Source organism: Leucopleurus acutus (genome assembly GCF_964270905.1).
Source record: "Leucopleurus acutus genome assembly, chromosome: 7".
Taxonomy (NCBI): domain Eukaryota; kingdom Metazoa; phylum Chordata; class Mammalia; order Artiodactyla; family Delphinidae; genus Leucopleurus; species Leucopleurus acutus.
Window position 1 is genome coordinate 111,005,598 of NC_139150.1, and position 12,917 is coordinate 111,018,514.

Here is a 12,917-nt window from a genome sequence, read left to right on the forward strand (position 1 = left end):
CAAGTCAAGTCTCATAAATAGATCCAAGATACCCCCAGAAATGATTGAAAGACACTCTGGAAGTATAAAGCACGGCAGATTTCTAAAACTCAAATGACCTCTGTTCAGCTCATATTATAAACGGTATTCATTATTTTTTTCTCTCTCTGAAATTTGAAATTGTTTTGGTTCTGCCCAGAGTTGACCTCCAATGTCCCCATGAAACCTACCTTACTGGGTGCAGAAGAAACACTAATGAGAGATCCTGTAAGTGACAAAGCAAAGTAGCACTTTGGGGTACACCGAACTCCATACCTGAGCGCATAGCCTCTTTCTGAATGCTCCCATAGTCATGCCAGTCCTTTCTTCTTAAACCATCTGTCCATGCATAGAATTGCCCATCTCCCAGGCCCAGTGGAAATGTCTGTGGAAAAGGAAAGTATTCAGAGCATAAAAAGGAGGTATTTCCTTTCGCATGGCAGGTAAACACAGCCCCGCACATCACAGGCAATCAAAGAACACTCGAATAAGTGGTCTTCCTCAGTCTACTGAAAAGGAAGCTGTTTCTGGTGACCAGATGAACATACATTTTAAAACCTTTCTCCGTTTTAAAAATAAGAGCAGGTGTCTCACACAGCACCTACCATTTCCAATTTGATTTCATCCAGAGACGTTAATAATTTAGTGTACCACCTCGTCCGAGCATAAATGCCTGGCTGTTTTCACTTGCCCCAAGTGTAAATAGTAGTAGTATTGATTTTGTATCATGGCAATACTTTTGTTTGTGATTTGTACAATTTTACTTGTTTTGATCAAGTATATTTGAATGGCCTGGTGACAATATTAGCAAGCATTTATTGAATGCGCACTGTGTCCCAGGTACTAAGTTGGATACTCTGTGTATAGAAGATCCTTCAGTCTTTAGATAGTCTTCAGTCGTAAACCTTCATTTTTCTGCTAATTAATCGAAGGCCCAGGGAAGTAAAATAACTTGAATGAAACCACAGGGGCCAAGTCAGGACTTGGACCAGTTCTATTAAGACCAACATTGTGGTCCTAACAAGTATTAAATACTGCCTACCACCTAGATTTCTGTCAAATTATGGTGTGTGGTTATGCTTATAGTTGAAATTATCACAAAGTCAACAACTGTAGTCACAATATGTTTTATGCTTTAGTAAAATTCACTATATTCTAATGTCACCTTGAAAATGATTTCTGTGTGCAGGGCGGAAGCTACTTCTCTCTTTATGGTGTTTATTTTGGTCATAAACAAAAAATGTTTTGAATGAAATGTATTTTCACAATCTTAACAGTCAAAATAATGTAAAATAAATGTTTTCATATTCAGATACCACACATCACATTTCCTTTTATTTGGTTCATTTTTGGAAATAAATAAAACATCAACAGAATAAAGAGAACACTTTTGAAAGTTTCAATTTAAAACAAAAGATGAATAATTTCAGTGAGGAAATTTTACCCTAAGAGCCTTTCCAAGGCAAATAAAAGGTCTTACTTCTTATTTTAAAACAGTACAACTACTGTGCTTATGAAAAAATTATCTACCTTTGATCCATCTTTATAGCTTATAAAGGATCCACTTGTTTTGAAAGAATAAAAATGGACTTAATATTAAAAAAGGTAGTTAAATCAGAAGAAAGATTTTCCAGATCAGGTGACTATTATCTGTATATTTTTTTTAAAAAATTGTTCATAATAGTGGTGAGTTCAGGAAAACAACAGAGGAATAAACAAAGGATGATGGTGAGTTTATATAAAATATTAAGAATAAAAAGGAAAAAATTTTAAAGGAGGATGACAAGAAAGAAAAGATGGAAAAGTTAACAGAAAATATAAAAATAGAAGAAAATGGAATAAAACAATTTGGGGGTTATAACAGCAATACTAAAAAACCTCATGCATTTTTTTCTGATCAATATTGCTTTTCTAATTAGAAATTTTCCCAAACTCAGCTGTGAATGGGAAGTTTTAAATAACCAAATAACTTTAAAATACAAAACCCATGTTTTGTCTCAGCCATGCATTTCCAATGATCAGTGCTGAGCAATCATAGAAATCTTACAGATTTAGATAACACCAATTTATAATAAACATCACTTCAGATCAAAATAGATCATTTCAAAATAAACTTTGCCATGAAACCTGGAGATGTTCTTGTGTAAACTCTGAATATGCAAAGCTCTCTCTGATTACCTGTTGGTTCACAAGCCAGCCCCCTACTCCACCCCGAAACATGGAGGGCAAGGAGAGAGGGAGAGAGGCAGAGCCTCCGGATGGGCAGGGGGTGGGTTTAATATGCAGGGAACTTACACATGAGGCTTGTCCTGCAAGACAACTTGATCTCTGCACCCATATGCCTGAATCTTAAAAGTTTATAAAGAGACCTTAACAGGGACCCTGTTAAGTCACTATTCAGCCCAGACAGTCTCAACATCACTTTACGCTCTCAAGTCTGCATCCTTGAAACTGGTTCCCACCTTGGGAATGGGTGGCAGATGTCCCTTCCAAGGACAGGGGAAGGGTGAGGCGCCTCCCATCACTCAGGTCCACCTGGCAGGTGGACCAGCTGCCATGACCTCCTGGTGACCTCCTCCAACACCCCACCCCTTGAGACAGGCTCTTACAATCTCACATGACCTCACTTTTGCAGTGTGCCCTGAGCGGGTCTGCAAGGGGTCTTTTGAGCCTAGAGGTGACTCCAGGCGGCCATCTGACTGCGTAGCAGGCAGAGACCTCTGCAGCAATACAGGTACAGGCAAGAGAAGGCACAGTTCAAGATGATTCTCACAACCATAACCATTTGTTTCCACCAAGAGCCCTGGGATTCGAACCACTGGTTTATGGAGTCCTGTAGGCTGGGGTCTGATCACGCAGGACTTTCATTCGTGTCCTCCTGTGACTGGTTAAAGATGACACATCAGCAGACTCATCGGGTGTGAACACACAGCACTGTCTGGACGATCCTTCCTTGTGAGGCAGGGACAAGGTCCAAGGCCATCCTGTCTGGGAGGACAGCCCTCCTCATTAGAGGCACTTCAGTGTTCAGTAAAGACAGCCTTGTTGGCTTCGTTCAAGGCTTGCTAGGTGAATGCAGTCGGGGCTTCTGTGTGAGCTACGATGTCCTGCAGCCGAAGGGCGGTTCCAGTGGGAAACAGAGCGTGTCCTGTGGCTCCTTAGGAACGTGACCTGGTTGTGCATACCACACACACTGGCCAGGGGACGGGCACTAGTAGCCGTGAGGAGATAGACGGGGGGCCAAAGATGCCAGACCAGGGCCCCAACTTCTCCCCTCACTCAAGGGTGCACCTTCCATCCCAGGTGTGGCGCGTTTCCACTGTCCCATCTGGCAGCAGGACAATGGGGTCCCAGTGGAGACTGAGTGGTTCCCCCTCACCCAGGGGTGTGAGGTAACCCACCCATCCCTGTGGGATATCCCATCGCAAATCCCAGGAGCCGCACCTGTCCCAGGTGTGATGGGGCTTGGTGTTCTCAGCCCACAGCATGCTGATCCCCAGTGTTTCCACCATTTCTGTACCTTTACAGTACTGGGTGCTTTGGCAGGGGTCCCCAGTCTGGAATATGGGGCAACAGGCCCCACTGACTGGTTGCTCAAATGTATCAAAGCCGAAGTGGTAACTTAGTCCCCCTGGCTACGCTGTTTTACTTGTGAGTAATTTAATCTGCTGCTTTAACATCCATTTTCTCCCTTCTATCAATCCTGCTGCTTGTGAGTTACAGGAGAGAAGGAACCTCCATCCGATACCATGTTATTTTACCCAGTCTTGCACATCATGACCTTTGAACATGACCCCTGATCGCTCTCCGACGATGGCGTCCATACAGGGCATTCAGTTTCTCTAATTGCCTAATGGGTGAAAAACAATTGCCTGGTTTGAGTGGAAAACGGGAAAGTTCGGGTTAAGCCAGACACAGTGTTCTCACAAGCTGAGGCATATTTAAAATGCTCGCTTGGACGGAGGGGACCGATACCATCAACTTGCCAATCCCTCAACTGTCGGGAACTCCTCTGCTGGATGGCCCCAGACTCCTTTGGCAGCCGCCTTGGGGTTGTTTAGAACACACAGGACATGCTGCTACTGCATGAACCAGTCACTGTATTTCAAGGGCAACTCGGCATCCTTGGGGACTGCCCAGGAAGGGGTGGATGGGGACACGTATAGGCACCGAGTGGCCCCTCTTTCTGTGCAGCCCATCTGATGCATCTCCTGAAGGATCAGTTTTTAGGGCTCATACTGAGCTGGACCATCGCCTCCTGACGGCCTAGTGAGTCAGGCCCTCACAGACCAGGATGTGGAAGACAGTGCCGACTGCCTCAGGTTCTTCCTGGTGAACATAAAAGTCCCTCTGCACGTCCTGAGCCCCCAAGGGCTTATTCATGATCATCCACCCCTAGGCTTCCCCTTGTCCACACCATCAGGTCAAGCCCTAGAGAACAGCCCAGCTGTTGGGGCCAAGGGTTAACGGCCAGGGCTCAGGGGTGATGCCCAGCTCAGCAGGTCTGAGTCTAGCCCACCGGCTGCTGCAGTCCCTTCCAGTTTCCACCTAGATGCTGTCATTGTTGGGCTGAAGAGCAACTGAAGCCCCTGTGGTTGGGTTGCCCCGACTAGACCCATCTGTATGCCAGGCTTCAGCGGAAATGTCCCCACTTCCTCTCTACGGGCTGCAGGGACCGCCACAAAAATAGGGGATCTACAGGCTCTGTGGGGCCTAACAGCACCCGCATTTCTAGAGACAGCGGACAGGCAGACAGGGGCTTCTCTGCTGCAGACAGGCTGCCACTTCGTCACCCTGGGAGTTTGCGGGGATCCACGGAACGTCTTCTCAACGCACCCCTTGATGGGCAGGGAAGCTACTACAACATGCTGTTTCCTCCTGGGATGCTCCACCTGGAGAAGCGTGAGGTAGACTGCCAGGGTCTTTTGCTCTCTGGAGGGCTACTTGGCTTCTGCCCCCTTCCAGAACTGGGAGCAAAATCCTAGGGGAACTCTCTTCTCCTGTTGTTCCTGCCACAGGGTCCTACCCACACTTCCGGGAGTCATAGATCCATCAGACTCGAACGGCAGCTCCGCTCGGGAGATGCGCGGAGCTTTAATCTGCTTCCCTGGCATTTTGGCTCCTCAACGGCCGCTTGCTGCCCTGATCCACAGTCCCACACAGGCCTTTTCTTTACCAGGTAGTAAAACGGATGCATACACTATGCCAGGTGGGGAATAAAAGCCCTCCCCAAGCCCCTACAAAGGCTGGCATCTCTTCCAGGGGTCAGACAGGTTGCACCTTCTCAAACACAGCTGCTGAGACAATGCATGTCTTACCCGAACAAGCAATTCCCAAACCGTCACCACAGTGCCTTGAACTGTCTGTGGGTTCACTGCCCAGCCCCTCCCTCACAGGTGTTCTGGCAAAGTCTGCAGTGCGCTGAAGCAGAGGCTAGTCTTCACGTGTTAACACTGTATCATCAGTGTGTTGGGCCCATTTTACTGATGTGGGAAGGACACAGGGACAGGTCTCGGGCTACCGGCCCACTGTAAGCAGCTCTTCGTAGGAAACCGCCCTCCGCAGGAAGCCCCTTTTCTTGTCACTTTAAGCAGAGCTGTATTGCGACTAACTTTTCACCAGGCACCCCATGCTCTACTCATCTCCAGCCCAGGCGCCCTTTTCAAGTCTTTTGATCACACAATACTTTGATCTACAGAAAGAACGTACAAGTGTAGGCAAAGACGTGGAAATGAAGAATCAGTAATTAACAGGTGACTAGATCTCTTCCCTAGCATCTCCTCCCATAGTGTCGCGAACAAACCGTGGGCGCAAGAGAACATCTAGAGGAAGATGACGCGCACAGTGGCGGACGGCGATGACCCTGACCCCCCAGCTCAGTGATTAACTGAGATTACTCCCCTCCATCCCTTTAAAACTTCCACGGCGAGCAGACTCTCAGAGGTGTTTTGGGGGGAAACAGAGTTCACCACTTCCCCAGATTGTCAGCACTCTGATTGAAGACAACTTTCCCTTCTAGGAACATTTGTGAGTTTGATTTTGTAAGCGGGGAGCAGTGGGACCCTATTCAACACCACCATGACCTGCGTGGGCTGTGCAGCAGCTTCCGGGCGGCACTGGAGGGTTCCACTGCTGTCCCTCCCACGTGAAGGTAAACTGATCGCTTGACTCTGGCCAGGGGTGGACTGAAGAAAGCATTTGTTAAGTCCAGCTCAGCGTGGTGCACTCCTAGGGCCATGGCCAAGGCATCTTAGAGGGGGGCAGTGATGCGGCCCACCCTGCTCATTTCTCCTAGTGCAGCGTCATCCGCCAGGGGCCATCTGGCTTTTTTTACTGGCCTTACGGGGCTATGGAAAGCACTGCGGGCAGGGAGTATGATACCCACTCTGTGCAGTTCTTAGTTTCTCCTATTTCCTTAGGCTCCCAGGCAGTTAATGTGGTTCGACAGTCACCATGCTTCAAGGAGTGGTAGACTTACTGGTTCCCAGCTGTTTCCCCTCAGCACTGATGTGATTACCCTAACCTGAAGCCAATTTCACCATTAAGGGTTTGCAGAGTTTGACCTCCTAGGAGATCAACACCCAATTTGTTCTTTGGTATCGGAGAGGTTAAAACTTTGTAATCTCGTGGTGGAGAACGCCCAATTTGCACTGTCACAGGGACCTTCCTACTTTCCTGACACAACTGTCCTCTTTAACCATCAATTATGCTGGAATAGAGCACATGCAGTTCCAGTAGCAACCAGAGCCTTCAGCTGTTGCTTATTTCTGGGGACCAATGACTAGTGAGCTCAACGTGAGGCCTCTGATCGCCCCCCGATGGCCCTCACCTGGAGGCGATCTTGGCCCTCGTCCTATACCGGGGGTGTGGCAGGCACGGACCCCGAATAGGGTTGTATCCCTGAGGCCTCTGCTGGAGCAGGTGGCCCGTCAGGGACGAGAGGGGCGGTGGGGCAAGTCTGAACTGCTGCTCAGGTTTTAAATGTTTCCACAGGCTGGTCTATCTTGTCAGGTGGGCCCCGGGCAGCACTGAGGTCAAACCACCTTTGCTTCTGGGTTATTTTCACTGTTGGAATAGCCTTGTGGCTTTTCAAGCTCTCTGTCTCCCTCGGGTCTCTCCCACAGCCTGTACCCATTCGCAGGATTTGCCCGTTTCCCCAGATTAGCAATGGGCAATGGACTACCCAGCATCATAAGTAACGTGTCTCACAGCTGAGCTCAGAGTGGACCTCTCGTCCCATAGCCGGCGCAGGGGTGGGCGGGAGTGTCTCGGCTTTCACTCCTGCAGTAAATGGGGCAGCCTTCCAAGACCGGGGGTAGTTGGCCTGTTTCATTTCCAACTACCTAAGAATCCGCTGCACCTCCTCTCTAGATTTCCAGGGTCCCAAGCCTCCCGACAGCTAGAATAAACCAACCTCTAAGCACCTGGAACCCCCAGCGCCATGCCGGTGCTGCTGGAGGGCAAGGGGTGTGTGTGTGGCGGGGTAATGCTCATTTCCTCTGCCCGCCCCATCCCGTAGCCGCACTAACCTCTCCCGGATGCTTTCTCTGGCCTTTTGCTGGAACTCGGAAGCTGCATCAATAATCTCGGCGGTGGTATATTCTCCCCTCAGGAACGTTTCCTGAGCTGAGGGCTGCCCGCTGGCTGGGGCTGCCCTTGAGGTGCTTTTGCTGTCCTTTGTATGAGGGGTGGATGGCAAGGGGCTTTCATCCGTTCCCCCGTCAATCACCACAATGTCCTCGTCTTCATCCTCATCAACTTCCCAGGGGTCCCACCTCTTGGCGTCCCAACCAGGACGTCACAAGCGCTGGATCTTCATCCGCCGGCCTGCAGCCTCGTTTTGCAGACAGCCGACTGCAGTCCCCAGCTCAGCATCGCTCCCCCTCGCCTGCCACCAGCAGAGCAGGTGACTCCGCGACTCCTCCTGGGGCTCGGCCCTCCTTTCAGCCTCTAGTCGGCATCTGTGGAGCAGAGGTCAGCCCCCTGAGGGGACCATTTCTCTCCCGTCTGGGAGGCTGGGCCCTACAGCAAGCAGTTCAGGTAGCCGCCTTGGACCAGCTGGCGTCTTCAGGGCGTCCACAGCATCCAACATTTAGGACACCCCTCCTCCCACAGAGGGCGACGACCAACTCGGGGTCTCCCCTGTGGGCATCTCCTTCTCAAGGCCCGCTTCTTGGAGGGCTCCCCAATTGTTAGTGCACAAGCCAGCCCCCTACACGGACAGCAAGGAGAGACCCACCGAGAAAGAGGGAGGCCCTCCAGATGGGCGGGGGCGCGTGTAACAGAGAACTTACACAGCAGGCTTATCCCCAGCGTCCCCGAAACAAGCCGCCCTCTGCACTCGCCCGCCCGGTGAGTCTCAGAAGTTTACCTAGAGGCCTTAAGGGGCTCGGTCACGATCCAATCAGGTGGTCCCCACGCCGCTTTGCTCTCTGAAGGCTGCATTCCTGAAAAAGCTCCCGACGGGGAGAGTAGGCAGGGCGCGCAGGGCGTGCATTCCCGGACACGGGAGGGGAGGAGCCTCTGGTTGCCTGGCCCAAGCTTGGGGTTAATCAGAGGTCATGACCTCTCCCCGCCCTCCTCCAACATGACCAGGCACATCCTATTTCCCTTCTTTTGATCTATGTAATGCTGAGAATCCGTAGCAGCTGGTTAATACAAGAGCAGATTGACTGCAAGCGTTAATCTTTGCTTTCTCCAGAAACCCCATGAAAATGGCAGGGGAGCACCAGAGGCATCAAGAAAGCAGACAGTGGAACTGACATGATCTTTTTGTAAATGGCTGAGAGTTACTGGGAGGGAAGTGTACTTTGTTCTTTGTTTGTTTTTGTTTTGCCAGTGAAATTCTAAAATATGTGAAATTGGAGGCATCAAGTGTTTCTGAGGGCGAGGTTACAGGTGAAAACAATAAGACTGACATTGTTGCATAGGGTTGTTAGATGGTCCTGGGTTCCATCCCCCTTTCCAACAACGAGGTGATTTCTGAGGCCCACCCACCATGCTACACCCCTGTAGAGGGTTGGAGTTTCAATGAGACAAGCATGTTTTCATGCTACTAAACACAGTTGAAAGGAGGATGCCACCGTGTAATGAAAACCAGTGTTCCACGTGAGTCTATACACTAAGTGTTGTTAACCACAGCTCACCAGCTCCCAGAAATCTGCCAGCCTGCCTCACGCCTGTAGACAAGAGAAGATAAATCCCTACAGGGGCAGGACACGAGTAAAGACGCAGATGTAGAGAATGGACTTGAGGCCACGGGGACGGGGAAGGGTAAGCTGGGACGCAGTGAGAGAGTGGCATGGACATATATACACTACCAAATGTAAAACAGATAGCTAGTGGGAAGCAGCCGCATAGCACAGGGAGATCAGCTCGGTGCTTTTGGTCACCTAGAGGGGTGGGAATAGGGAGGGAGACGCAAGAGGGAGGGGATATGGGGATATACGTATATGTATAGCTGATTCACTTTGTTATAAAGCAGAAACTAACACACCACTGTAAAGCAATTATAGCCCCATAAAGATGTTTAAAAAAAAAATGCCTACAGAGAATTGAGTCAAAAGCATGGAACGGGTAGGGGCTCCTCAGTAACTACACTGGGATGTGTTTCCAACACACAGAGCATCGCAGTAGCATTTTCACCCCCCCACATACAACTAACAACAGGCAGCCAAGGATCGCCAGGCATGTGAGAGAACTTTTAACATAAAATCGGCGGCCGACATAAACAAAAGCTGTAATAAACTTGAAGGAAACTGAGGCAATGTAAGGCTCAGAAGAAAACTTCCGCCCCAAAATCGAAATTTAATTTCCTCAAAGAGCTTTAAGAAAAGGTTCTCTATAGAAAGAGAAATTTTAAGAAAGAGATTTAGGGACTAAGGAAGAGCTCTTGGAAAGTGAAAATGAGATAGCAGGACAGAGTATTTTACAGGCAATTGGAAAATGGTGGTCAAAGGAACCCTACTAAGAAATTTAAATAGAAGAAAAAGAAGGAGGAGGGAAAGGAGGAGAGGGAGGGGGAGGAAGGGGAAAAAAACAAGAGAGTCAGAGGCATAAAAATATAAGTTGAGGGGCTTCCCTGGTGGCGCAGTGGTTCAGAATCCGCCTGCCAATGCAGGGGACAGAGGTTTGAGCCCTGGTCCAGGAAGATCCCACATGCTACGGAGCAACTAAGCCCGTGTGCCACAACTACTGAAGCCCACGCACCTAGAGCCCGTGCTCCGCAAAAAGGGAAGCCACCTCAGTGAGAAGCCCGCGCACCTCATCGAAGAGCAGCCCCCACTCGCTGCAACTAGAGAAAGCCCGCTCACAGCAACGAAGACCCAACGCAGCCAAAAATAAATAAATAAGTAAATAAATTTATTTTTAAAAAAGAGTATTTAAAAATATATATATATAAGTTGAAGAGAGGTAGCAAAATTGCAGCAAGCCTAGAGCTGATCCAGCCCTGAATGTACAAGGGGGGTGGAAAGAAGATCCAGAAAGGTGGTCTTTGTGGGGAAGAAAAAAGGGAATAGAAAAAACAAACTTACTCTTTGCCTATTTTTTAAACCTACTAAAAGGAGAGTTACAGTTCTTCCAAAGAGGTCGGGATGAATTAATGATGCATATATAAAAATCTAAGCAAATGAAAAATGGGTCAATTAATAAGGCTAGAGGTTAAGAAAAAACAATGTACAAGAAGGAAAGTGTAATTATAGCACACTACTTGATGTAGGTATGAATATTCTTACCTAACTATTCGTTTAACTAAAATTGGTGCTATAACTATACTGGAAGTGGAGGGAAAGGGTGGAAAAAGTTAAAAAGACCTCTTATCTAATAGAACAATAGATAGAATCAAAATAAAAAACCAAAGAACAGTAATATACACATGCTATCTACAAATACGGAAGCATATGATAGAATAAAGATAAAAAAATTGATGTGGTTGCCCCTGGGTATCAGAAATTTCAAGTAGAGAGAAGTGGTCCAGGACGTTTCTGGTTATCATTATAGGCTTTATATTACGACTACATTTTAAAAATATTTTCAAATATTACAAAATATTTTCAAATATTTCAAATATTATATATTGATTTGTATAAATAAATCTCAAATAAAACTTCTTAGACGTTCCTGGCAGTTACTGCTCCTGCAAGGTGGGTCGGCAACATGAGGACATTTCATGACGTCAGAGGATTCAGGTTAAAGCAGATCATCTGGAACTGATTTAATAACGGCTACCTGAGGATTTGCCCCACTAACGTCTCTTCTCATCTATATCTGTGCTACCCACACCAGCAAATCAGCATCACCTGGGAACTTGTTAGAACTACAATCCCCTGCTCCCAATTCATGCCTGTTAAATCAGAAACTTTCACAGAGACAGAGAAGTCTGTGTTTTAATAAGTTCTCCAGGTGATTTTGAGGCTTACTAAAATTTGAGAGCAACTAATCCATATGAATAGGAAGAAATGCAATTGTCACATTAGGTAAAGATGTCGTAAGTCTTAGCAATTTTTCTTCTGTCTATCTCCTCTTGTAAGGGAAACAAAAGCAAAAATAAAGAAATGGCCCTAATTAAACTTAAAAACTTTTGCACAGCCAAAGGAACCATCTACACAATGAAAAGGCAAACTACCAAACAGGAGAAGACATTTGCAAATGATGTGACTGATAAGGGTTAATAACCAAAGCATATAAATAGCTCATATGACTCAACATTAAAAACAACTGATTAAAAAATGGGCAGAAGACCTGAATAAACCTTTTGCAAAGGAGACATACAGACAGCCAACACGAAAAGATGCTTAACATTGCTAATTATCAGAGAAATGCAAATCAAAACCACAATGAGCTATCACCTCACACCTGTTAGAATGGCTATTATCAAAAAAGACAACAAATAAAAACGTTGGCTAGGAGGTAGAGAAAAGGGAACCCTAGGACACCATTGGTGGGAATGTAAATTGGTGCAGCCACTATGGAAAACAGTATGGAGGTTTCTCACAAAATTAAAACTAGAACGACCATATAATTCAGCAATCCAGTCCTGGGTATATATCTGAAGAAAATGAAAACAGTAATTCAAAAAGGTATAGGCACCCCCAGGCTCATAGCAGCATTATTTACAATAGCCAAGAAATGGATGCAACCTACGTGTCTATCAACAAAGGGATAAAGAAGATATGATATAGATATACAATGGAATATCAGTCAGCCATAAAAAGAATGAAATTTTGCCATTTTCAAGAACATGAATGGACCTGGAGGGTATTATGCTTAGTGAAATAAGACAGAGAAATACAAATAATGTATGATATTACTTATATGTGGAATCTGAAAAATAAAGCAAATGAATAAATATAGCAGAACAGAAACAGACGCATAGATACAGAGAACAAATGTAGTGGCTAGTACTGGGGAGGGGGTGAGGGGAGGGGCAATATCAGGATAGGGGATTAAGAGGTACAGACTACTAGGTATAAAATAAGCAAGATACAAGAATGTAATGTGCAGCACAGGGGATATAGCCAACATTTTATAATAACTTTAAATTGAGTATAATCTGTAAAAATATCAAATCACTGTTGTTCACCTGAAACTAATATAACATTGTAATCAACTATCCTTAAAACTTAAAAATAAAACATGCAAGACTCATTCACAAACCATGTGTCACGATCTAAGGTAGAACCTTTTAATTAATACATTTATTTTTTTGATGGCCGATGACCAGTATAGAGGAGATGTGTTTGTATCCTTTTCACCTGCCAGAAAGGTGGGTGAATAAACCTAAATCGATTCCAGACCATTTGTGTAGAACTACCTTGGTTCTGAAAGCTTAGCCACCAGTAAATGACCGAGGAGTATTCTGGTCTTTCCTTTCAGGTGCACCATCTCCACTGCCAGAT

The 12,917-nt window shown here is 46.6% G+C and overlaps 1 protein-coding gene across 1 annotated transcript in view; it reads right to left on the bottom strand.

Annotated features, from left to right (window-relative positions):
- GALNTL6 (polypeptide N-acetylgalactosaminyltransferase like 6) overlaps positions 1-12,917 on the bottom strand; it is a gene marked incomplete at both ends in the record, with an annotated part of 1,125,661 nt that overhangs the window by 738,756 nt on the left and 373,988 nt on the right. The window contains one exon of the mRNA XM_082841967.1: positions 295-403. Coding sequence (XP_082698093.1) covers positions 295-403 — 109 coding nt within the window. The remainder of the gene's footprint in view (positions 1-294; positions 404-12,917) is intronic.